This window comes from Mustelus asterias, chromosome 29 (assembly GCF_964213995.1).
Source record: "Mustelus asterias chromosome 29, sMusAst1.hap1.1, whole genome shotgun sequence".
In the NCBI taxonomy this organism is placed as follows: Eukaryota; Metazoa; Chordata; class Chondrichthyes; order Carcharhiniformes; family Triakidae; genus Mustelus; species Mustelus asterias.
The window spans coordinates 470515-497812 of record NC_135829.1 but is presented as its reverse complement, the minus strand read 5'-3'; the positions used below and the strand labels follow the sequence as shown (position 1 = coordinate 497812).

The window sequence follows — 27298 nt, the reverse complement described above, 5'->3', positions numbered from 1 at the left end:
TTTCCTTGAAAATATGATGTTTTGAAAGTTTTCCAACATTCCAAACTTGTTCATATTTACATACCTGAATGATATGATTGCAGTTTTTAGAATTCTAGAGGAACTGGATAATATAGATTATGACGGTGCAGTAAAGGCAATAATTGGCGACCACCAGTTAGCTAACAAACAAGAAAATTACAGCACAGGAACAGTCCCTTCGGCCCTCCAAGCCTGGACTGACCAAGCTGCCCAACTGAACTAAAGCCCCCTATCCTTCCGGGGACCATATCCTTCTATTCCCAAGCTATTCTTGTATTTGTCAAGACGCCTCTTAAAAGTTACTATCGTATCTGCTTCCACTATCTCACCCGACAGCGAGTTCCAGGCACTCACCACCCTCTGTGTAAAAAAACTTGCCTTGTACATCTTTAAATCTTGCCCCTCACACCTTAAACCTGTGCCTCCTAGTAATTGACTCTTCCACCCTGGGAAAAAGCTTCTGACTATCCACTCTGTCCATGCCCCTCATAATCTTAGAAACATAGAAAAACTACAGCACAAAGCAGGCCCTTTGGCCCCACAAGTTGTGCCGAACATATCCCTACCTTTTAGGCACGGTAGCACAGTGGTTAGCACTGCTGCTTCACAGCTCCAGGGACCTGAGTTCGATTCCCGGCTTGGGTCACTGTCTGTGTGGAGTTTGCACATTCTCCTCGTGTCTGCGTGGGTTTCCTCCGGGTGCTCCGGTTTCCTCCCATAGTCCAAAGATGTGCGGGTTAGGTTGATTGGCCAAGCTAAAAAATTGCCCTTAGTGTCCTGGGATGCGTAGGTTAGAGGGATTAGTGGGTAAATATGTAGGGATATGGGGGTAGGGCCTGGGTGGGATTGTGGTCGGTGCAGACTCGATGGGCCGAATGGCCTCTTTCTACACTGTAGGGTTTCTAAGATTCTAAGTTTCTAAGGCCTACCTATAACCCTCCATCCTATTAAGTCCCATGTATTCATCCAGGAGTCTCTTAAAAGACCCTATTGAGTTTGCCTCCACCACCATTGACGGCAGCCGATTCCACTCGCCCACCACCCTCTATGTGAAAAACTTCCCCCTAACATTTCCCCTGTACCTACCCCCCAGCACCATAAACCTGTGTCCTCTCGTAGCAGCCATTTCCACCCTGGGAAAAAGCCTCTGAGGGTCCACCCGATCTATACCTCTCAACATCTTGTACACCTCTATTAGGTCTCCTCTCATCCTACGTCTCTCCAAGGAGAAAAGACCGAGCTCCCTCAGCCTATCCTCATAAGGCATGCCACTCAATCCAGGCAACATCCTTGTAAATCTCCTCTGCACCCTTTCAATCTTTTCCACATCCTTCCTGTAATGAGGCGACCAGAACTGAGCACAGTACTCCAAGTGGGGTCTGACGAGGGTCTTATATAGCTGCATCATTATCCCCGGACTCCTAAACTCAATCCCTCGATTGATAAAGGCCAGCACACCATACGCCTTCTTAACCACCTCCTCCACCTGCGGGGCCGATTTTAGAGTCCTATGGACCCGGACCCCAAGGTCCTTCTGATCCTCTACAGTACTAAGAGTCTTTCCCTTTATATTGTACTCCTTCATCCCATTTGACCTGCCAAAATGGACCACTACACATTTATCTGGGTTGAAGTCCATCTGCCACTTGTCCGCCAAGTCTTGCATCCTATCTATGTCCCTCTGTAACTTCTGACATCCCTCCAGACAATCCACAACCCCACCAACCTTCGTGTCGTTGGCAAACTTACCAACCCATCCCTCCACTTCCTCATCCAGGTCATTTATGAAAATGACAAACAGCAAGGGTCCCAGAACAGATCCCTGGGGCACACCACTGGTGACCGACCTCCATTTAGAAAAAGACCCATCTATACCCACTCTCTGCCTCCTTTGGGCAAGCCAGTTCTGGATCCACAGGGCAGCAGCCCCTTGGATCCCATGCCCTCTCTCTTTTTCGAGATGCCTTGCATGGGGGACCTTATCGAACGCCTTGCTAAAATCCATATAAACCACATCTACTGCTTTCCCTTCGTCAATGTGTTTAGTCACATTTTCGAAGAACTCCACCAGGCTCGTAAGGCACGATCTGCCTTTGACAAAGCCATGCTGAGTGCATACTAAACCTCTCTAAATGCTCATAAATGTTGTCCCTCAGGATCTTCTCCATCAGCTTACCAACCACTGAGGTTAGACTCACCGGTCGGTAATTTCCTGGGCTATCCCTATTCCCCTTCTTGAAAATAGGAACCACATCCGCAATCCTCCAATCCTCCGGCACCTCTCCCGTCTCCATCGACGACGAAAAGATCATCGCCAGAGGCTCTGCAATCTCTTCCCTCGCCTCCCACAGTAACCTGGGGTACATCCCATCCGGACCCGGCGACTTATCTATCTTGATGCCATTCAAAGATTTCAGCACAACCTCTTTGTTAAAGTCCACATACTCAATCTTTTCAGTCCACCACAAGCCCGCAGTACATCCACCCAGGTCCTTCTCCTCTGTGAAAACCGAGGCAAAATACTCATTAAGCACCTCTGCCATTTCTACTGGTTCTGTACAGACTTTCCCGCCTTCACCTTTTATAGGCCCTATTCCTTCACGTCTCATCCTTTTACTCTTCACATATTTATAGAACGCCTTAGGGTTTTCCTTAATCCTACCTGCCAAGGCCTTCTCGTGACCCCTTCTGGCTCTCCTAATTTCCTTCTTTAGTCCCTTCCCACAAGCCGTATACTCATCCAGATCCCTATCTTCGCCAAGCTCTCTGAACCTTTTATACACTTTCCTTTTCTTCTCGACTAGGTCCCGCACAGCTTTCGTGCACCACGGTTCCTTTAACCTACCAACTCCTCCCTGTCTGCTCGGAACATTGTCCTGTAGAACGCTAGATGGACATTCCTTGAAAAACTGCCACCTCTCTTCAGTACATTTGCCCGAGAATACCACCTTCCAATTCACTCCTCTAATTTGCTGCCTTATGTCTTCATATTTCCCCTTACTCCATATAAACGTTTTCCTCGCTTGCCTGATCCTCTCTTTTTCCAATGCAAGCAGAAAGGAGATAGAGTTATGATCGCTATCCCCAAGATGCTCTCCCACTGAGAGATCTGACACCTGTCCAGGTTCATTGGTCAGTATCAGATCAAGTACAGCCTCTCCTCTTTTAGGCTTGTCCACATGCTGTGTCAGGAAACCCTCCTGAACACACCTAACGAACTCCTCCCCATCCAATCCCCTTACCCTAGGGATATTCCAATCTATGTTTGGGAAATTAAAGTCTCCCATCACAACAACTCTGCTATTATTGCAGCTCTCCAGGATCTGTTTCCCTATCTGCTCCTCCACCTCCCTGTTACTATTGGGCGGCCAATAGAAAACTCCCAGCAAAGTGATCGACCTCTTCCCACTCTGAACTTCCACCCACAGAGACTCGGTGGACAATCCCTCCACAGCATACACCTTCTCTACAGCTGTGCCACTCCACCCCCTCTCTTGTCTCCCTCCCTGTCCTTCCTGAAACATCTGAATCCCGGCACCTGGAGTATCCAGTCCTGTCCCTGAGATCTTGTAGACTTCTATCAGGTCACCCCTCAACCTCCTTCGTTCCAGTGAGACCAATCCAAGTTTCTCCAACTTCTCCTCTTGGCTGATGCCCTCCATACCAGGCAACATCCTGGTAAATCTTTTCTGCACCCTCTCCAAAGCCTCCACATCCTTCTGGTAGTGTGGCGACTAGAATTAAATATTACATTCCAAGTGCAGCCTAACTAGGGTTCTGTAAAGCTGCAACATGACTTGCCAATTTTTAAACTCAATGCCCCAGCCGATGAAGGCAAGCATGCCGTTTACCTTTTTGACTACCTTCTCCACTTGTGTTGCCACTTGCAGTGACCCGTGTACCTGGACACCAAGATCCCTCTGCCTATAAATACTCTTTAAGGGTTCTGCCATTTACTGTACATTTCCCATCTGTATTAGACCTTCCAAAATGCATTACCTCACATTTGTCAGGATTAAACTCCATCTGCCATCTCTCTGCCCAAGTCTCCAACTGATCTATATCCTGCTGTATCCTCTGACAGTCCTCGTTGCTATCCGCAAATCCACCGATCTTTGTGTTGTCCACAAACTTACTAATCAAACCAGTTACATTTTCTTCCAAATCATTTATATAAATTACAAACAGCAAAGGTCCCAGCACTGATCCCCGAGGAATGCCACTAGTCACAGCCCTCCATTCGGAAACGCACCCTTCCACTGCTACCCTCTGTCTTCTATGAACGACGTAAGAAGTTTAACAACACCAGGTTAAAGTCCAACAGGTTTATTTGGTAGCAAAAGCCACACAAGCTTTCGGAGCTCTAAGCCCCTTCTTCAGGTGAGTGGGAATTCTGTTCACAAACAGAGCTTATAAAGACACAGACTCAATTTACATGAATAATGGTTGGAATGCGAATACTTACAACTAATCAAGTCTTTAAGAAACAAAACAATGTGAGTGGAGAGAGCATCAAGACAGGCTAAAAAGATGTGTATTGTCTCCAGACAAGACAGCCAGTGAAACTCTGCAGGTCCACGCATCTATGAACGAGCCAGTTCTGTATCCAGAACTGTTTTTTTTACAATTATACACAGAATACTCTATAATCAATGCATTCATTCTCCATTCTCCGATCAATCTGGCTGTAAAAGCCCACGTTCTGTCCCAAGGTCCCCACATTCGGTCCCCATTGGGTGATTGGGTCACATGCCCCTTAAAGGGGTTAGCTACAACAATGGGCTATTTCATCTTGTCTAGAACAGTAGAAGCAGGCAACATGACTTGCGCTTGAACAGAGGTAAAATCAAAATAAATCTGCAGAAGCAATATTTCAGTGAGTGAGAATGGAGTAGACTTTCCAGAGAGTTTATGGAGCTGAAGAGCATGTGCAATACATGTCATGTTAAACTTTTGATATTAATGAGTTTGAACCAAGATTCTCCACTTCCTGGGGTGGGGTCAGAGGATGGGTGTATGTGATTAAATTATCAGGAGAGTGTTAACTGTAGCTCATGAGCAAACAATGTTTCCGCAATCTATTTTCTCCATCACTGGCCCGAAGCACTCCCCTCAACTTCCTCAGGCCCTTTCCTCACTTCACTCCCAAAATTCTAGTGCCTGTTGCAAATTTTTTGTGTTTACAAACATTTTCAATACACAGTTCAAATGTCTTTGTTAAGCTAGAACGTTATTTGTCTTCTGGTCTGCATGTATACTCGTGAACCCTGGTTCCTTGCTGCCATCGAGAAGTTAATCAATCGAGACTCAGTCCTTTCTCCCTGCTTCAAAATCTTTTAAAATCTATTTTGTTCTGAATTCTGCAGTTCTGTGAAGTTTTCTGTCATTGCATCAAAGTCCTCAAGCGTCCTTGAAACTGGGTTTCTGGCAAAGTAAGTTTCTCAAAGGAGCAGATTGGGGGACCTCTCAGCTCGTGAGCTCTAATGATGCAACTGGACTTCATATTAAAATGCAAAAATGGAAGGGAACAGATTCAAAACAGCTAGTTACTGAACTGCTGAGGTATTTAAAAATTAGATGCTAATATTTATCATGAAAAATACTGCTTCTCCAAAAAAGGGCTTGAATCTCTAGGCAACTCAGCAAACAAAAATAGTAGACGTTCTGTTTTCTATTCACTTACTATTGCATGTGTTTTCTATTGTTGCAGTTGAAGGTCATTTCTTTGTTGTGTTGAATTGAATTATTTGAATGTAAATTGGTAGAGCTCCACATTAAACAGTGTGTCAAGTGCACATGTTATAGTGAGGCAGACTGCACATGTGAAGATGCTGCATCCAGTTTTTATGTCGTTTACAGACACAATATGCCATGATGATCCATCCCACTACTACTCTGAATCAATGTCGCGGGTAACAGCTGGAGACATGCCGTCGCATGTTCCCCTGTCAGTAAAATGCAAGTCACGACAGGGCTCTCGTAGCGCTGTCCCTTCCCCATCTCAAGGAACCCTGCCGTACTTACCAGGTACTGAGAGTTTATAAATCATACTGTTTCAGTTTGTAAAAAGGCTGATGGAGTGTTGGCCTTTATCCCATGGGGACTGGAATACAAAGGATGGAAGTAATGTTCCACCTACCGTGTGTGCCTGTGTGTGTGCGTGTGTGCGTTTTTACATAAAAGGGTTAAAACTTTACAAGCAGGCTTGCTGCATGGGTTAGGCTTTTATTCCCTTGAATATAACGGAGGAATCCTATTTCTTATGATATCATGATGAAATAGAAGATTTAAGATGATTAAAAGATGTAAAAGGATAAATAGGTATTTTCTCTGATGGGGCAAATCCAGGACAGGGGGTATAACCTAAAAATTAAAGCTCTGTCAGGAAGCCTTTCTTCACAGAGGAGTCAGTGGAAATTTGGAACTCTTTCATCAAAAAGCTGATGAGGCTGACTCTCAACTGAAAATTTCAAAATGAGTTTAATATCCTTTTGGCAAAGGCATCAAGAGTTATGGAACTAAGCTGGTTAGATGGAATTAGGATACAGGTAAGGTTGATCTGACTGAATGATAGAACAGGCTTGCAAGTCTGAATGCCTGCCTCCTATGAATTTTGTCAAAATTGAAAAATCATCTTCACTCAAAGGAGTATTAAAATAACATTTTTCTATTTTTGCCTTGCTTCTCCAGCCTGTAGAATTGACTTAATTCCAGGATGTTTATAATTTCGTCAGACCCCACTTGGAGTACTGTGCTCAGTTCTGGTCGCCTCATTACAGGAAGGTTGTGGAAAAGATTGAAAAGGTGCAGAGGCGATTTACAAGGATGTTGCCTGGATTGAGTGGCATGCCTTATGAGGATAGGCTGAGGGAGCTCGGTCTTTTCTCCTTGGAGAGACGTAGGATGAGAGGAGACCTAATAGAGGTATATAAGATGTTGAGAGGCATAGATCGGGTGGACTCTCAGAGGCTTTTTCCCAGGGTGGAAATGGCTGCTACGAGAGGACACAGGTTTAAGGTGCTGGGGGGTACAGGGGAAATGTTAGGGGGAAGTTTTTCACACAGAGGGTGGTGGGCGAGTGGAATCGGCTGCCGTCAGTGGTGGTGGAGGCGAACACAATAGGGTCTTTTAAGAGACTCCTGGATGAGTACATGGGACTTAATAGGATGGAGGGTTATAGGTAGGCCTAAAAGGTAGGGATATGTTCGGGCCGAAGGGCCTGTTTTATGCTGTAGTTTTTCTATGTTTATAATTTATTTACTTGGAGTGATTTTTCTTTGGTTTGTATGTTTAATACAGTGTATCCTAATGGGGTTTATAATGCTCCATGATAATCTGTTCTAAATATGTCATAGATGTCTCCATAACTGGCATGATTATTATCTCCCAGGTGACCATGTAATTTTTTCTGAGACACCATCAACACCTGGAATTCCTGTTGTTTACCGCACACCAGAGGAAAGGGCCGAGCATTCTGATAGGCTAAATTTAGACAGGTCAGTATTTTGGAATATGAGAAACATTTTTTCATGGTGGGGTAGTGGTGTGTGTGATTTGAAGGATCCCAAGAAAATGAAGATGTTTGTTAGTAAATGAAGAAAAGTCCCCAAGTTTGTCATGTGTGCTTTAACACGCAGAATAGTCTTGTGCTTCGTGCTCTTCCTTTCTTCAAACTATATTTTGTCTTGTCATATTATTGTCACACTTCTCAGTAACCTTTCTCCATCATAAATTCCGATATCCACATTTATAAAGGGAATGGTGTTGTCATGTATGCGAAAAATGCTGGTGCTGTGAACCCCTCAGTATTGTGCTTCACAGGTGTGTTTTGTCTCCACCAGAGAGAATCTACACTAACTAACTTACCCTGCTTCTTAACTGATGTAACTTCTATTTATTATAAACAATATATAAGCTAATTGTCGTCTTTGACATTTAACGGAGTACAGGAAAGAGATAGAGAATCTGGTGAACTGGTGTGATGACAATAATCCCTCCCTCAATGTCAGTAAAACAAAGGGGATAGTCATCAACTTCAGAAAGCATACTGGAGGGCATGTCCCTGTCTACATCAACGGGGATGAAGTGGGAGTGGTTGAGAGCTTTAGGTTTCTAGGTGTCCAGATCACCAACAATCTGTCCTGGTCTCTCCATGCCAATGCTATAGTTAAGAAAGCCCACCAATACCTCTACTTTCTCAGAAGACTAAGGAAATTTGGCATGTCCGCTATGACTCTCTCCAACTTTTACAGATGCACCATAGAAAGCATCCTTTCTGCATGCATCGCAGCTTGGTATGGCACCTGCTCTGACCAAGACCACAAGAAACTACAAAGCGTTGTGAACGAAAACCAACCTCCCATCCATTGATGCTGCCTACACTTCCCACTGCTTGGAAAAGTAGCCAGCATAATCAAGGACCCCACGTGCCCCAGACATACTGTCTTCCACCTTCTTCCATCGGGAAATAGATACAAAAGTATGAGGTCACATACCAACCGAGTCAAGAATAGCTTCTTCCCTACTACCATCATAGAGTCATAGAGGTTTACAGCATGGAAACAAGCCCTTTGGCCCAACTTGTCCATGCCGCCCTTTTTTTTTAAAAGCCCTAAGATAATCCCAATTGCCCGCATTTGGCCCATATCCCTCTGTACCCATCGTATCCATGTAACTATCTAAAGACTTTTTAAAAGATAAAATTGTACCCGCCTCTACTACTACCTCTGGCAGCTTGTTCCAGACACTCACCACCCTCTGTGTTAAAAAACTGCCCCTCTGGACACTTTTGTATCTCTCCCCTCTCACCTTAAACCTATGCCCTCTAGTTTTAGACTCCCCTACCTTTGGGAAAAGATATTGACTATCTAGCTGATTTGTGCCCTCATTATTTTATAGACCTCTATAAGGTCACCCCTCAGCCTCCTATGCTCCAGAGAAAAAAGTACCAGTCTATTCAGCCTCTCCTTATAACTCAATCCATCAAGTCCCGGTAGCATCCTAGTAAATCTTTTCTGCACTCTTTCTAGTTTAATAATATCCTTTCTATAATAGGGTGACCAGAATTGCACACAGTATTCCAAGTGTGGCCTTACCAATGTCTTGTACAACTTTAACAAGACGTCCCAACTCCTGTATTCAATGTTCTGACCGATGAAACCAAGCATGCTGAATGCCTTCTTCACCACTCTGTCCACCTGTGACTCCACTTTCAAGGAGCTATGAACATGTACCCCTAGATCTCTTTGTACTGTAACTCTCCCCAATGGCCTACCATTAACTGAGTAAGTCCTGCCCTGGTTCAATCTACCAAAAGTCTACCATAGAAAGAAATCATAGAAACCCTACAGTGCAGAAGGAGGCTATTCGGCCCATCGAGTCTGCACCGACCACAATCCCACCCAGGCCCTACCCCCACATATTTACCCGCTAAGCCCTCTAACCTACGCATCTCAGGATTCTAAGGGGAAATTTTTAACCTGGCCAATCAACCTAACCCGCACATCTTTGGACTGTGGGAGGAAACCGGAGCACCCGGAGGAAACCCACGCAGACACGAGGAGAATGTGCAAACTCCACACAGACAGTGACCCGAGCCGGGAATCGAACCCGGGACCCTGGAGCTGTGAAGCAGCAGTGCTAACCACTGCGCCACCATGCCGTCCATTGTACCATCAGACTTTTGAATGGACCTACCTCGTATTAAGTTGATCTTTCTCTACACCCTAGCTATGATTGTAACACTACATTCTGCACTCTCTCATTTCCTTCTCTATGAATGGTATTCTTTGTCTGTATAGTGCGCAAGAAACAAAACTTTTCACTGTGTGCGTGCGTGTCTGTAAATGAACATTTCTCGTGAATGATTTTCCATTAGAAATGCAACCTTAATTCTGTTTCCCACCACAGATGCTGCCTGACCTGCTGAGTACTTCCAGCATTTTCTGTTTTAATTTCACAAATAAATGGTGATCTTTGTTTTTGACTTTGGAGATTATTTTGTATGTGTGTGCTTTTCCAGCAATTTATTTGATTTGTTAAATTTGAAAGGAAGAGGGAGTGAAAATGTTGTTTTTAAAATTTACACCCTTTTCCTGTTAATTTTGCTACAAAAAAATTATTCAATGATTTGAATTAGATAACAAAGATAAAACAATATTAGAGGCATGGCATGTTTGAGAAAAATGTGTATTCATGAAAATTAAAATCAACCAAGTTTGAATTAAGTAAACAGAATGTATTAGCCTGATGCTGCGTCTCACTGCTGAGACAGAACTGAGTGATGAATTTCTGTTCGATGAGGTTATATGGGATATGGAGCTCAGGAAGGTAAATAAAGTTCATGTACAGAATGAATTGAATGCTGGACAGATTGCAGAGGATCAGTGACTCCCTCCTGTTGCTGTGTTCCTCATTTTACATTAGTACTTGTGAAAACTGTGCCTGAAGCTGGGCAGGTTAATGCATAAGTCTAAGGGCCCATGACAGAGTTTTCTTATGTGATACAGTGCTTGGATGTACAGAATGTAGCAAGGATCTTGCGGAACTCATTGTTTCACCTCAGTGCCAAGATGCAACTTTGGCTGGCTGAGAGTGGAAATGATGTGGAGATGCCGGCGTTGGACTGGGGTAAACACAGTAAGAGTTTTAACAACACCAGGTTAAAGTCCAACAGGTTTATTTGGTAGCAAATGCCATTAGCTTTCGGAGCGCTGCCCTGAAAGCTCATAGCATTTGCTACCAAATAAACCTGTTGGACTTTAACCTGGTGTTGTTAAAACTCTTACTGAGAGTGGAAATGCAGGGCATGAGCATCAGGTATATTGCTGATTTTAGATTTTACACATTCAAAAAATGCCACAGGTACTTCTGTTACTCATTGATTACTCTGTGCCAGGTCCTAGCCCTGAATACTCCATGGAGTGATTCAACGTATTGGGATACAGTGAAAAGTTGTTTCTTGCACGCTATACAGACAAAACTTGGAGTACATAGGAAAGAAGGAAAGGAGAGAGTGCAGAATATGGTGTTACAGTCACAGTTAGGGTGTGGAGAAAAATCAGTTTAATGTATGGTAGATCCATTCAGGTGTCTGACTGCAGCAGGGAAGAAGCTGTTCTTGAGTTTGTTGGTACTCGATCTCAGACTTTTCTATCATTTTCCTGACGGAAGAAGGTGGAAGACAGTACTTCCAGGGTGCATGGGTCCTTGATTATGCTGGCGACTTTTCCAAGGCAGTGGGAAGTGTAGATTGAGTCAGTGGATGGGAGGCTGGTTTGCGTGATGGACTGGGCCATGTTCACAACCCTTTGTAGTTTCTTGCGGTCTTGGTGGTCAGAGCAGGAGCCATACCAAGCTGTGATACATCCAGAAAGGATGCATTCTATGGTGCATTTATAAAAGTTGATGAGGGTCGTAGTGGACATGCCGAATTTCCTCAGCCTCCTGAAAAAGTAGAGGCATTGGTGGGCTTTCTTAACGATACCATCAGCGTGGAGGGACCAGAATAGGTTGTTGGTGATCTGGACACCTAGAAACGTGAAGCTCTTGACCACTTCCACTTCATCTGCGTTGATGTAGACAGGGGCATGTCCTCCATTACGCTTCCTGAAATTGATGACAATCTCTTTCGTTTTACTGACATTGAGGGAGGGATTATTGTCGTTGCATCAGTTCACCAGATTTTCTAGCTCTTTCCTGAGCTGCCTGACTGTATCCTTGCTCTAGACTGAATTAGGACTAAATTGAAACCACCAAGTGCATTTTTACATCATATCTTAGAGGCAACATAAAGTGAAAATTTCCATTGCATCAGTGTATACTGGTTATGAATCTAGATCCGGAAAAGCCAGTAAGATAAACAAAATTCTGCAGATGCTGGAATCTGACGCAAGAACAGAGGATGCTGGAAAAATTCAGCAGGTCTGGCAGCATCTATTAGGAGAGAAAGCAGAGTTAATGTTTCGAGTCCTTTGACCCTTCATCACAACTGAAAGGAGGAGAATATGTGCGAGCTGTAAGAGATTGCAACGAAAAGTAGCAACATTAAGAAAAAAAGACAGATGGCCTGGTGTTTGTGGGGGGAGAGAGGGGACAGATGCCTGGTGTTTGGCGGGGAGCAGTGGGTGGTGGGTGGGGGGGGGAGTGCGGTGGGAGGGGGTGCGGGAGAAGGGTACAAATTGAGGCAATACATGAATAGAATTTTTAAAACAAAAGGGATTGAAGTTTCCAAAGTCAACATAAGGGCTGCACCGTGCCCAATGAGATGCTGCTTCTCCAGCTTGCGCTGCACTTTGTAGGAGCAATGCAGCAGCCAAAGATAGACCAGTGGGCATGAGAGCAAGGGGCTAAGTTGAAATGGCGAGTAACAGGAGCGACATAGGTAAATAAATGGATAAGGCCCTAAAAACAGAATTTAGGGAGCTCGGAAGCCAGCTGAAAAGTAGAACCTCAAAGTGATCTCAGGATTACTACCTGTGCCACGTGCTAGTCAGAGTAGAAACAGCAGGATATATAGGATGAATCCCTGGCTGAAAACTTGGTGTGAGGGTGAGAGTTTCAGATTCCTAGGGCATTGGGACCGGTTCTGGGGAGGTGGGACCTATACAAACTGGACGGGTTACACCTGGGCAGGATCGGGACTGATGTCCTTGGGGGGGGGGGGGGGGGGGGGGTACCTGCTAGAGTGGTGGGGAGGTTTTAAACTAATATAGCAGGGGGAAATGGGAACCTTTGCAAGGATTCAGAGCAGGAGGAATTAAAAACAAGAAGAAAAGACAGTAAGGAGAATAAGGAAAGTGATAGGCAGAGAAATCAAGGGCCAGAGTCAGATAAGGACCAAGTAAAAAATAGTAGGAAATGGAAAACAAAGGTTAAAAGTGCCACCTTAAGGTTTTGTACCCGAATGCTCAGAGCATTCAAAACAAAATGGATGAATTGGTTGCACAGATAGATGTAAAGAGGTATGGTATGGTTGGAATTATGGAGACGTGGCTCCAAGGTGAGCAAGGATGGGAAATAAGCATTGAGGGCTATTCAGTGTTAGGAAGGACAGACAGAAAGGAAAAGGTGGTGGAGTTGCATTGTTGATTAAGGGTGCTATTGATACGATATTGAAGAAAGATATTAGCATAGATGATGTGGAATTTGTATGGGTCAAGTTAAGAAACAACAAAGGACAAAAAACATTGATGGGGTGGTATACAGACCACCAAACTAGTGGTAATGTTGTGAAAAGCATAAAAAAGTTTATTTATTAGTCACAAGTAGTCTTACATTAACACTGTCCTTCCTAACACTGAAGGGATTGATTAAGAAGGGAAAAATAAGAGTATGAAAATAAGCTAGCAGGGAACATAAAAAATGACTGTAAAAGTTTCTATTGGGTGTGTAAAGAGAAAAAGGTTGACAAAAACGAATGTAGGCCCCTTACAGTCAGAAACAGGAGAATTCATAACGGGGAATAAAGAAAGGGCTGAGGAATTAAATTCATACTTTGCTTCAGTCTCCACAAAGGAAGACATGAATAATGTACCAGAAGTATTGAGAGAAACATGTTTTATTGAGGAACTGAAGGATATCCGCATTAGTTAGAGAAATGGTTTTGGGGAAATTGATGGGATTGAAGGTGGATAAATCTCCAGGTCCTGATAATCTTCATCCCAGAGTACTTAAGGAAGTGGCCCTGGAAATAGTAGATCCATTGGTGGTTATTTTCCAAAATTCTTTGGACTCTGGAATAGTTCTTACAGATTGGAGGGTAGCTAATGTAAGCCCGCTATTCAGAAAGGGAGAGAGAGAAAAAACAGGGAGCTATAGACCAGTGAGCCTAATGTCAGTACTGGGGAAGTTGCGAGAGTCCATTATCAAGGATTTCATAATTCAACATTTGGAAGGCAGTGGTATAATCAGACAAAGTCAGCATGGATTTACAAAAGGGAAATCATGCTTGATGAAATTATTGGATTTTTTTGAGGATGTAACTAGTAGAGTTGACTGAGGAGAACCAGTAGATGTGGTTTATTTAGACTTTCAGAAGAGACTACTATGTAAAGTTAAAGCACATGGGATTGCAGGTAATGCTTTGAGATGGATAGAAAGCTAGTTAGCAGATAGGAAGCAAAGAGTTGGCATAAATGGGTCTGTTTCTGATTGGCAGTCAGTGACTAGTGAGGTTCCACAAGGATCTGTGCTAGGACCCCAACTGTTCACATTATATATTAATGATTTGGAAGAGGGAACTGAATGTATTATCTCCAAATTTGCAGATGATACAAAGTTAGTTGGGAGGGTGAGCTGTGAGGAGGATGCAGAGAGGCTTCAGCATGATTTGGGCAGGCTGAGTATGTGCATGGCCGATGCAGTATAATGTGGATAAATATGAGGTTATCAACATTAGTAGCAAAAATAGGAAGACAAATATTACTTAAATGGGTGTAAATTGAGAGAGGTGGCTACTCAACGAGACCTTGTTGTCCTCATGCATCAGTAACTGAAAGTAAGTGCACAGGTACAGCAGGCAGTGAAGAAGGCAAATGGCCTTCTAGCGAGAGGATTTGAGTATAGGGATAAGGATGTTTTGCTGCAATTGTATAGGGCATTGGTGAGGCCACACCTTGAGTATTGTGTGCAGTTTTGGTGTCCTTATCTGAGGAAGGATGTCCCTGCTATAGAGGGGGTACAGCGAAGGTTTACCAGGCTGATTCCTGGGGAGGCAGGTCTGTCATATGAGGAGAAACTAAGTCGGTTAGGATTATATTCACTGTTTAGAAGAGTGAGAGGGGATCTCATGGAAACTTACAAAATTCTAACAGGGTTGGACAGGGTAGATTCAGAAAGAATGTTCCCAATTGCGGGTGAGTCCAGAACTAGGGGTCATGGTTTGAGGATAACCTTTTAGAACTGAAGTGAGGAGAAATTTCTTCACTCAGAGGGTGGTGAATATGTGGAATTCATTACCACAGGAAGTAGTTGAGGTCAAAACATTGCCTGATCTCAACAAGAAATTAGATATAGCTCTTGGGGCTAAAAGGATCAAGGGATATTGGTGGCACAGTGGTTAGCACTGCTGCCTCACAACTCCAGAGACCTTGGTTCGACTCTCGGCTTGGGTCACTATCTGTGTGGATCTTGCACCTTCTCCCCATGTCTGTGTGGGTTTCCTCCCACAGTCTAAAGATGTGTGGGTTAGGTGCATTGGCCATGCTAAATTGCTGCTTAGAGTCCCGGGATATGTAGGTTAGAGGGATTAGCGGGGTAAATATGTGGAGTTACGCGGATAAGGCCAAGGTGGGATTGTTGTCAGTACAGACTCGATGGGCCGAAAAGCCTCCTTCTGCACTGTAGGGTTTCTATGATTATTCTGATATGGGGGGAAGGGGGGAATCAGGATATTGAATTCGATAATCAGCCATGATCAAAATAAATGGCGGAGCAGACTCGAAGGACTGAATGGCCTAATCTTGCTTCTGGTTTCTATGTCATGCTTGTTGACTGAGCAAAGGTGTTCCACAAAGCAGTCACCCAGTCTGCATTTAGTCTCCCCAGTGCAGAAGATGATGTGGTGATGCTGGCGTGAGACTGGGGTGGACACAGTCAGAAATCTCACAACACCAGGTTAAAGTCCAACAGGTTTATTTTTAATTACCTGATGAAGGGGCAGCGCTCCGAAAGCTCGTGATTCCAAATAAACCTGTTGGACTTTAACCTGGTGTTGTTAGATTTCTTACCGTGCAGAAGAGACCGCATTTGGTGCAGCGACCAAATTGAAGGAAGTGCTGCCGAACCTGAAAGGTGTATTTGGGGCCTTGAATGGTGAGGAGAGAGGAGGTAAAAGGACTGAAAAGCCAGTGTTAGACTCTGAAACCCCCTAATATCATAGTTCATTGGCTGATCACTTTCATCTCAAGTCACATGAAATGAGTTTTATTTTTAAAAAAGCCTTGGAACACGTTCAACTGCTTGTTCTTCAAAGTACCAATGTGGTTTCCCACTATGTTCAACAGAAAACACTTTGAAGTTTTTTCTATTTGCAAATAACCACTTATTTCAGAAACAGAACTGTTGTTTATAATTGGTTACCTAACGTGCATATTTTACCATCAGCAATTTTGTATTTTTATTTGTTATCCAGGCGAAACCTAACAGTCTGTCCGATTTTAGAGGGTGAGCAGCAACTTCGCTTGTTGAATTTCCAGCACAATCTCATCACTCAGATTGAGCACCTTTCCAATCTACGACGCCTTATCTTTTTGGACCTTTACAATAATCGGATTGAGGAAATTTCTGGTCTTTCATCTCTGAAGTCACTTCGTGTGCTCATGTTGGGCAAAAACAGGTATAAAACATTGATTAGTGAGTACAGAAAATAGATTGCTTTGTTACTTAGCCAGGGAATTATCTGGTTAAGGGTGGGATGAAAAATTCTAAGGATAAGTATAAACTGAAATGATTCAGAGTAGTTTGGAATTTAGTTTCTAATGGAACAATGGATATATTATGTTAAGCAAGATGAATAGTAAGAACTTAAATGATATAGTGCTTTCTCTCTTGGGATGTCCAAGAAGATGATGTATAATGCAACCTCACATTTATCCACATTATACTGCTTCTGCCATGCACATGCCCACACACTCAGCCTGTCCAAGTCATGCTGAAGCGACCTCTATCAATGGTTAGATATGTTGGAAAGGTCTGGGATCAAGTGGGTTATACATAGCCTGGGGGAGGAAATAGCTGAGTGGGTTGCATGGCTTTCACATGTGATCTTGTGCAGCTGGAGCAATTTCTGTGGTGGTAAAGAGTTTGAACGAACTTCACCTCGCACAATGTTGGTGACAGTTTGAAGAGGAATGGGCAAAAGTAAATGGATGGCAGTGGTTGGAGGCCTTTGCTCAGAAATTGACTCATTGGTTACAAAAACCTTTTGTAGGGGATATCATCAGGCACGGTAGCACAGTGGTTAGCACTGCTGCTTCACAGCTCCAGGGACCTGGGTTCGATTCCCGGCTTGGGTCACTGTCTGTGTGGAGTTTGCACATTCTCCTCGTGTCTGCGTGGGTTTCCTCCGGGTGTTCCGGTTTCCTCCCACAGTCCAAAGATGTGCGGGTTAGGTTGATTGGCCATGCTAAAATTGCCCCTTAGTGTCCTGAGATGTGTTGGTTAGAGGGATTAGCGGGTAAATATGTAGGGATATGGGCGTAGGGCCTGGGTGGGATTGTGGTCGGTGCAGACTCGATGGGCCGAATGGCCTCCTTCTGCACTGTAGGGTTTCTATGATTTCTATGGTTCATTGCCGTTTTAATAATCCACCTCTATTACTATTAGTCATTTTGTAATACACAACTTGAGAGAAGGTCATCATAGAATCCCTACAGTGCAGAAGGAGGCCATTTGGCTCATCGGGTCTGCATCGACCACAATCTCGCCCAGGCCCTATTCCTGTAACCCCACGTATTTACCCTGCTAATCCCCCTGACATTAGGGTCAATTTAGCATGGCCAATCAACCTAACCTGCACATCTTTAGACTGTGGGAGGAAACCCATGCAGACATGGGAAGAAAGTGCAGACTCCACACTCTCAGTGACCCGAGGCCGGAATTGAACCTCGGTCCCTGGCGCTGTGAGGCAGCACTGCTAACCGCTGTGCCGCCCAGAGCTGCTGAAAAAAGATGTTTTGTCAAAACTTCCATCTTGCACTCATCAGGACAATCGCAAGAATACCAATGTCAGGGGAAACAACAACTTTATACTATATGAGAAGAGTGTGATAATTGTTGGCAAGTGGACTCTGATCGGTAGAAGCATTGCCATGGAGAATGCAGCAGTTAATGGTGACTGACCAATCTTGTTTGCAAATTTAAACCAGGCATCTTGACTCTGATCAAGGCATTGCCCTGAAGGATGAACCAGCAAATGGCTATCACTTATTTTGTTTAGCTGAAACAGATGCAATGCGTGTACGTGTTCTTTTTGTCTGCAAAGAACAGGGCCTTGTTTATTACTATATGTAGCTTTCAGCATACACAAATGTACCACACTGCGAGCCTGAGTGACAATCGTAAATTGGTTGTCGGTGTAATTTTTACCTCACTGAGGATTATTTCACAAATGTTGTCAAAACAAAGAGCAAAGAAAAGTACAGCACAGGGACAGGCCCTTCGCCCCTCCAAGCCTGTGCCAATCATGATGCCCTAACTTAAAAAAAAACTTCTCCCTTACTTGGTCCGTATCTCTCTATTTCCTCCCTATTCATGTACCCATGCAGATGCCTCTTAAATGTTGCTAATGTGCCTGCTTCCACCACATCCTCTGGCAGCGTGTTCCAGGCACCCACCACTCTCTGCGTGAAAAACTTCCCTCCTCTCAGCTTGAACTTGTGCCCCCTTGTAATTGACACTTCTACCCTGGGAAAAAACCTTTGACTATTCACCCTGTCTATGCCTCTCATAATTTTGTAGACCTCTATCAATCACATAATTGCATAATGACATCTAATGTTGGACACTGTGTTTAGAGTTTTGCACCTCCAGGTTTGATTGGGTGTGGTCTATACCTTGCCCTTTGCAAACAGTGGAAGGCAAATGTTGTTTGATGTGGCTTATACATTTCAGTGTCAGTGTAATGCTATGTATCAAAGACTGATTGCATAGGTGACAATGCAATGTTGTGCATTTCATCACAAGTTGAATTCAGCTAGATTACAGGATTGTGGTTTGTAAAATGTGTTTTTGTTGTTGAATGGCATAAGACACCATAGTCCTCAAAACTTTCCAATCATAGCACTGGTGGATAACCTGGTTAAGCTGGCCTTTAATGTCCATCTACAATGTATGGGCTTTCATATTTAACAAAGGTTAACAGGATTGGTGGCAATCCTATTCACACTATTTTCTTGGTAAGAATTGTTCGTACTGACCATATTTGACGAAGGAAAAAGGAAGTATGAAGTGATTTTCCATTGCCTTCCTCACATGTGTCTGAAGGGAATATAATCCCTCTTCCCAGATGATCGTCTGGCACCAGCCATCTGTTGGTCTTCCAAGTTCATAGTTCCTCTGCCTTCACCATCGTGGAATACACTGGATCCACCATTGGCCATCACTCGTAACCCTGAGCATGGAACCCTCGAGGTACTACCAGGGAGCCATCTGGACCTGGGGCTCGCTAAAGGGCAGAGTCGATATAATGTCCTAACTATGTGAGGGGTGTGGATTTTTGCACAAAAAGAAAAGATGTGGTTTGCACATGTCGGTTCAACTAACAACAACAGATTTATTGAAAGAGATATACTCTGCACTGCACAGAATGCAAAAGAAAGTCAAGCAGCAGCTTGTGACAGCACCCTAATGACATCACCATCAAATCATGTGATCAGCTATTAAAGCAACCTGCAACCCTTTGAAGTATATAACAGGCGACCGCATATGGGGGTCATTCAGATACCACTACTACCCCTGTTCACCAGGAAAATAAATAACCTAAAAACTGACAACTAACTGCCAAACAATGTATTGTAGTTGCTAAAAATCTGCAATATAATAAGAAAATATTGAATATACTTATAGAAACATAGAAACTAGAAGCAGGAGCAGGCCATTCGGCCCTTCGAACCTGCTCCACCATTCGCTTTGATTATGGATGATCATCAAATTCAATATCCTGATCCCGCATTCCTCCCACATCCCTTGATCACTTTAGCCTCAAGAGCTACATCTAATTTCTTCTTGAAATCACACAATGTTTTGGCCTCAACTTCTTTCTGTGGTAGTGAATTCCATACATTCACTGCCCTCTGGGTGAAATAATTTCTCCTCACCTCAGTTCTAAAAGGTTTACCTCTTATCCTCAAACTATGGCCCCTAGTTCTGGACTCCCCCCACCATCAGGAACATTCTTTCTGAATCTACCCTGTCTAACCCTGTTAGAATTTTTAAGTTTCTATGAGATCCCTTCTCACTCTTCTAAACTCCAATGACTATAATTCTAACCGATTTAGTGTCTCCTCTTCTGGAACACCGCCCTGGAATGTGGATAGCCAATGCTGACGCATTGAGTCGCCTCATGTTGCCCACAAGCCTGGCTTCTTTACCAGCATTGCAAGAGGTTGTGATGACTCTGAACTTTTTGAGTGTCAGCAAGGCAGATTAAAGCCTGGACCCAAAAAGATCCAACCTTATCCAAAATAAGGCACGTGATCGTATACAGTGGATTCCAAGGACGACCCTCTGAAGAAATGAAACCGTACCTCATTAAAAAGCTGAACTTAGTGTTGAGGACGGGATCATTCTTTGGGGCTCCCAAGTAATTGTTCCACCCCTTGGACGACTTCCATTATTAATGGAACTGCATTATAGCCACCCTGGAATATCAAAAATGAAAATTCTGGCCAGGAGTTGCATCTGATGGCCCGGTCTTGACTCTAACATCACATACTTGGTGAAGCTTTGTGACCTGTGCCAGGAAAATCAAAAACTCCCACCCTCAGCCTCCCTACACCTATGGGAGTGGCCTGGCAGGCCATGGGTGCATGTACACGTGGACTTTGCGGGCTCTTTATGGGTTCCATGTTTTTAATCATGGTGGATGCACACTTCAAGTTGTTAGAGTTGCACTGCATGGGCACCACAACTTCTCAGGGTAGAATTGAGAAATTATGACAAAGCTTCAGTATACATGGCATACCGGAATCCTGGTTTCCAATAACGGCACGGCCTTCACTGACAGTGATTTCCAGAACTTCGTACTCTCCAATGGTATCCAGTAAGAAGTCTCACAACACCAGGTTAAAGTCCAACAGGTTCATTTGGTATCACGAGCTTTCAGAGTCCCTCACCTGGTGAACGAGCAGCGCTCCAAAAGCTTGTGATACCAAATAGACCTGTTGGACTTTAACATGGTGTTGTGAGACTTCTTACTGTGCCCACCCCAGTCCAACGCCGGCATCTCCACATTCAATGGTATCCAACATGTCAAACTGCACCTTATTACCCGTCATCATCGGGCGGCACGGTAGCACAGTGGTTAGCACTGCTGCTTCACAGCTCCAGGGACCTGGGTTCGATTCCCGGCTCGGGTCACTGTCTGTGTGGAGTTTGCACGTTCTCCCCATGTCTGCGTAGGTTTCCTCCGGGTGCTCCGGTTTCCTCCCACAGTCCAAAGATGTGCGGGTTAGGTTGATTGGCCATGCTAAAATTGCCCCTTAGTGTCCTGAGATGCGTAGGTTAGAGGGATTAGCGGGTAAAACATATGGGGGTAGGGCCTGGGTGGGATTGTGGTCGGTGCAGACTCGATGGGCCGAATGGCCTCTTTCTGCACTGTAGGATTCTATGATTCTATGATTCTATCAGATGGACTGGCAGAACGGGTGGTTCAAACTTTCAAAAATGATATGAAGAAACAACTGGCAGTATCCATGGAGACCAAACTGGCACAATGTTTGTTCGATTACAGGACCACACCCCACACAACAGCAGGTGTTGTTCCAGTGGAACTGTTGATGGGACAATGGCTTTGTACCAGACTGAGCCTGCTATTCTCAAACTTGATGGGGAGGGTGGAGTCCCAATGAATGAACCTGGGTTTTTATCTCTTTTTACACATCAGAAGATTACCTGGTTGTGTGTGGCGAGAGACTTGTACTATGGGGGGCGGGGACTTGTACTGTGGTACATAAGGCATGGGGCACAAATTGTATCGACCAGCAGGATATCTGTATCTGCCCATCATGTTCAAATGCTCACATTTCTATAAGTTCTTTCATAAATATAAATAGTATGACTTTACCTTATTCCCACATCTGCCTAATTTAACACACATTCTGATATAATCATTGATGCTGAATACTTGAATGTTTGCTTGGAAGCTGAGTTTAAAACACACAAACTGAAATCCTGTTTAGAGTCAACTTCTGTCTTTATAATGTTTATAATGCAAACACAGTCATAGAATCATAGAGGTTTACAGCATGGAAACAGGCCCTTTGGCCCAACTTGTCCATGCCTCCCTTTTTTTTTAAAACCCCTAAGCTAATCCCAATTGCCCGCATTTGGCCCATATCCCTCTATACCCATCGTACCCATGTAATTATCTAAAGACTTTTTAAAAGACAAAATTGTACCCGCCTCTACTACTACCTCTGGCAGCTTGTTCCAGACACTCACCACCCTCTGTGTTAAAAAATTGCCCCTCTGGACACTTTTGTATCTCTCCCCTCTCACGTTAAACCTATGCCCTCTAGTTTTAGACTCCCCTACCTTTGGGAAAAGATATTGACTATCTAGCTGATCTGTGCCCCTCATTATTTTATAGACCTCTATAAGATCACCCCTCAGCCTCCTGTGCTCCAGAGAAAAAAGTCCCAGTCTATCCAGCCTCTCCTTATAACTCAATCCATCAAGTCCCGGTAGCATCCTAGTAAATCTTTTCTGCACTTTCTAGTTTAATAATATCCTTTCTATAAAAGGGTGACCAGAATTGCACACAGTATTCCAAGTGTGGCCAACAAGGCCCTCCAGAGGATCGAGGGTCGGGGGAATCGGGGTTGCTGTTGCAGGGGTGGGGTGGGACCGAGAGATTGGGGGATGTGGGGGTCGGGGCTGCCGGCTGGGTGGGGGAGAGGTTGGGAGAATGGGGCTGTGGGGGGGGGAAGGATCGGGAGATTTGGGAGGCGTTGGGGCTGCCAGTTGTGGGGGTGGGGTGGATTGGGAGATTAGGGCGGAGGTGGGATCGAGGCGAGCTGGGGAGGAGGAGGCAGGGGGGGGGGGGTGGGATCGAGGCTTGTCCAGACATGTTCGCGGGGCCACTGATGGGGCCATGGGGCAGTGAAGGAGGGTTGCTGGGCTGGCCAGTGATGGACGTGGACAGTGATCGGGAGGCCGGCACTGCAGGCTAGTGGGCATGTGCCGATCTCGATGCTTACAGATCGCTGCATGCGCAGTGGCCCGCCCAGCGCAATGCTGCTGGCTTCTCCAGCGTGAATAGGCCCTGCCACCTGATTTTTTGTGTGATTTACGCTCGTGCACTCTGCAGTGCACAGAATGTGGGAGATTCATTTTGAAACTCCCACTGAAAAGAACAGGAGTTTTACACCAGTTTTTACGCAAATTCGACACTTAGAATTTTTTGGGGAGAATCACCCCCATCATCTTTTCTGTCCATATGTTTTGACTAGGTTTTTATGAAGTTATTAAACCATCAATTTGATCGTGTTCTCCCAGCAATCTTTGTCACAGCTTTTATTCCAAAGTAGATTTAGTGTATTTCGACTCCAGAAGATCGTGAGCAGCGAAGGTGATATTATTGTGATTCTGATAAGTTATATTTGTGGAAGAAATGTCCATTGAGCCAAATAAATTATAGAAATTTGTATTTATTTTCCTTTCCCATTGATTTTGACTATCATTGCCACTGTCACTCTTGAGGTGGCCACCAGGAGGCATGTGATAATATCGGGTTACTGTGACAGGTTGAGTTCAGTGGAATTCTATTTATATCCCTTACATTCATTAGTTTCTTTCCAAACAATGCTGTGGGTAGACATATATCACACGGACTGCAGCAGTTCAAGAATCATAGAATCCCTACCGTGCAGAGGAGGCATTTGATCCTTTGTTTCTACACTGACTGATCTATCTTAGTGAGAGTTTTAACAACACCAGGTTAAAGTCCAACAGGTTTATTTGGTAGCAAATGCCATTAGCTTTCGGAGCGCTGCTCCTTCGTCAGATGGAGTGGATATCTGCTCTCAAACAGGGCACAGAGACACAAAATCAAGTTGCAGAGTATTCTGTAATTTGATTTTGTGTCTCTGTGCCCTGTTTGAGAGCAGATATCCACTCCATCTGACGAAGGAGCAGCGCTCCGAAAGCTAATGGCATTTGCTACCAAATAAACCTGTTGGACTTTAACCTGGTGTTGTTAAAACTCTTAGTGTGTTTACCCCAGTCCAATGCCGGCATCTCCACATCATGATCTATCTTACTCACGCACCCCCTACTTATCCCTGTAACCCTGCGCATGTACCATGGCTAATCCAACTAACACATCTCTGGACAGAAGGCAGCTCACCACCACCTTCTGAAACACAGTTAGGGATGGCAAATGAATGCTGGCATTGCCAAAGATGCTCACATTACATTTCACTTACATCAAATTATAACTACCAAGTAAATCATACAGTTCAAAATTCTGATCCATACTGACCGCTTGTTCCTGCACTCTCCACAAGAGGCCACTAAGATATCACAGAATTGAACTTTACAACAAGATGCCCTGCTGTGTAATTGTCAAATTCAATCATAGCCAAAGCTGTCTGAGGTTCCACTGAGGTTTGAATTATGTTTAAGATATTTTTGATCGATATGTAAAATGATTGTACAAATATTTCATCACAGTGTAACATGATTAATTATCAGACTTCAAATTAGTGCTGTTATCTTGTTGAGTTTTCTTAAATGAGAGGATGGTCCAAAAGCTTTAGTCTCCTTGCTGGGGACCTGGAGTTGATTCTTTCCCAAGTGGATGTTTCTATATCTGCTGGATGTGTGACTTCTGATAATGAAATGAAAATATGGCTGCCTGCTTCTGACACTGAGCTCACTCAATCAAAGCCTGCCTTGATGTAGTAGGCTGAAGAAGCACAAATCATGAGAACCCAAGACTTAGGAGCAGGAGTAGGCTATCCAGCCCCTTGAGCCTGCTCCACTGAAATAACGCTTTAAAACTGGTCTTGGGTTGGTGTGGATTGAGGATATACAAACAATCTTGTTTGCATATTTCTTAGCTATTGTTAAACTAAAAGTCTAGTGCCAAGCAAAGCCCCTTTAACCACCTGTTCTTGCTTCAAATTTAATGTAAGGATCATTTACTGTCCACTGACTGACTCTCTTCCTCATTAGTGAAACAAACATTAGAATTTGGCACATAAAGAAATGACATTTTTATTATATTCTGAGATGGTATATTCAAAAAATATAGGTAGGTTGGAGCAATAGTGATTATGAGACTTAAATCCTACCATAGGTTTTCCTTTGTAGCCGAATAAAATTTTTGCTCCAAACTCTAAGAATGTATTTTCTCTAAAAGTGGCCCCTGGTTGCTAAACAACATCTTATTCTTTCCCTAAGCTTTTATTTACTTTACACATCATAAACTCTCTCAGCACAATAGAAACAAGATTTGAACTGAAACCAAAACTTCCGATACATGCAAACATCTGTGTTTAACATGAATCTAACAAGAATTAAAACTTATTTCTAATATTTAACAGTACAAATGTTGGTTGCTTAAAACTACTTATTTTTGTGACACGACAAAGGCCGATAGAGGTGGAAAGTGGTGTTAACACCCCCGACAGCAACAATGGCTTCCTTCGCCATGTGGGGCAGAGCTTAGAGTAAAAAACTTGAAGGGGGGGGTCATTGACGGAGTGGCCTCTAATTCACCTGGCCGCCAGCAATTTAGCTCCTCAATGATCAGAGCACCATTTTTAAAGGCTGCCCCACTGCAAAGGCCCTCACCCCTCACTAGCACTGCCCCCAGCACTGCTCAGGCATAACGCTCTTCCTTCCTGAGCATTGCATTCACCCAAACTCCCCTGGGAGGTCTGCTCACCAGATGCATGATGTGGAGTTGCCGGCGTTGTCTGCTCACCAGATGCATGATGTGGAGTTGCCGGCGTTGTCTGCTCACCAGATGCATGCCTTGGGAGACCAGTAGTGATTCATGCCATTCTGCCCTCACACCAATGTGGATGGATTTTCTGTTGGCTGGAGGAGATGATTCAGGCGTAGAGGCCTCATCATTAGAGGCTAATACATTCAAATGATGTTCCCAATGTTGAACGCCCCATCACTGACGGGGGGTGGGGACAATCGTGACACATGTTTACATTGGTGTGAAATGCCATTCGGGACTACTTGTGGAATTTTCCACTTCCATCGCCAAACCTGCCGTAAGTGATTGGGAGTAGAAAGTCCCACCCCATGTCAAACACCTCAGCTAATTATTCAGCAACTGCAAAAAGCTGGCTGAGTGATTAATTTGGTGATAAATGAATCTGCCAAGACCAAGTTCACTTATTTTGGGCATGATGTGAGGCAAGGTCTAGTATTGCCCAGGGATGCTAAAGCCCATTCCTAAAAACAAATTAAAGATACTGCGGTTCCTCAGAATGTATGAATCACCAAACTTGGAAACATTACATTTGGTTCCCTCATTCAAATCATTGATGTATTTTGTGAAAAGCTGGGGCCCAAGCACTGATCCCTGCAGGACCACACTCGTCAGTGCCTGCCACTCTGGAAAAAATCCTACATTCTCTTTCCTGTCTGCTAACCAATTCTCAATTATGCACACTAACCTCTTATGTAGGGAGGAGTTATACAATAAATGGCAGAGTCATCAGGAGTATAGAAACACAGAGGGACCTAGGTGTGCAAGTCCACAAATCCTTGAAGGTGGCAACACAGGTGGAGAAGGTGGTGAAGAAGGCATATGGTATGCTTGCCTTTATAGGACGGGGTATAGAGTATAAAAGCTGGAGTCTGATGATGCAGCTGTATAGAACGCTGGTTAGGCCACATTTGGAGTACTGCGTCCAGTTCTGGTCGCCGCACTACCAGAAGGATGTGGAGGCGTTAGAGAGAGTGCAGAGAAGGTTTACCAGGATGTTGCCTGGTATGGAGGGTCTTAGCTATGAGGAGAGATTGGGTAGACTGGGGTTGTTCTCCTTGGAAAGACGGAGAATGAGGGGAGATCTAATAGAGGTATACAAGATTATGAAGGGTATAGATAGGGTGAACAGTGGGAAGCTTTTTCCCAGGTCGGAGGTGACGATCACGAGGGGTCACGGGCTCAAGCTGAGAGGGGCGAAGTATAACTCGGACATCAGAGGGACGTTTTTTACACAGAGGGTGGTGGGGGCCTGGAATGCGCTGCCAAGTAGGGTGGTGGAGGCAGGCACGCTGACATCGTTTAAGACTTACCTGGATAGTCACATGAGCAGCCTGGGAATGGAGGGATACAAACGATTGGTCTAGTTGGACCAAGGAGCGGCACAGGCTTGGAGGGCCGAAGGGCCGAAGGGCCTGTTTCCTGTGCTGTACTGTTCTTTGTTCTTTGTTGTTGTATGTAGGACTTTATCAAAAACGTTCTAAAATTCCAAATACACTGCATCCACTTGTTGTCCCTTATCTATTCTGCTTGTTATGTCTTCAAAAAAACTCCAGCATGCTTGTCAAACATGATTTCCCTTTCATAAATCCATGTTGACTTGGT

The 27298-nt window shown here is 44.2% G+C and overlaps 1 protein-coding gene across 4 annotated transcripts in view; it reads left to right on the top strand.

Moving 5' to 3' along the window:
• Positions 1-27298, top strand: part of lrrc49 (leucine rich repeat containing 49) — a 240418-nt gene that overhangs the window by 16712 nt on the left and 196408 nt on the right. For 3 of the 4 annotated variants that reach the window (XM_078199861.1, XM_078199862.1, XM_078199864.1), the window contains exons 4-6: positions 5881-6048; positions 7412-7517; positions 16154-16357. In XM_078199861.1, the coding sequence (XP_078055987.1) occupies positions 5881-6048; positions 7412-7517; positions 16154-16357 (478 nt within the window). The remainder of the gene's footprint in view (positions 1-5880; positions 6049-7411; positions 7518-16153; positions 16358-27298) is intronic. The other variant, XM_078199863.1, reaches the window with a different exon arrangement.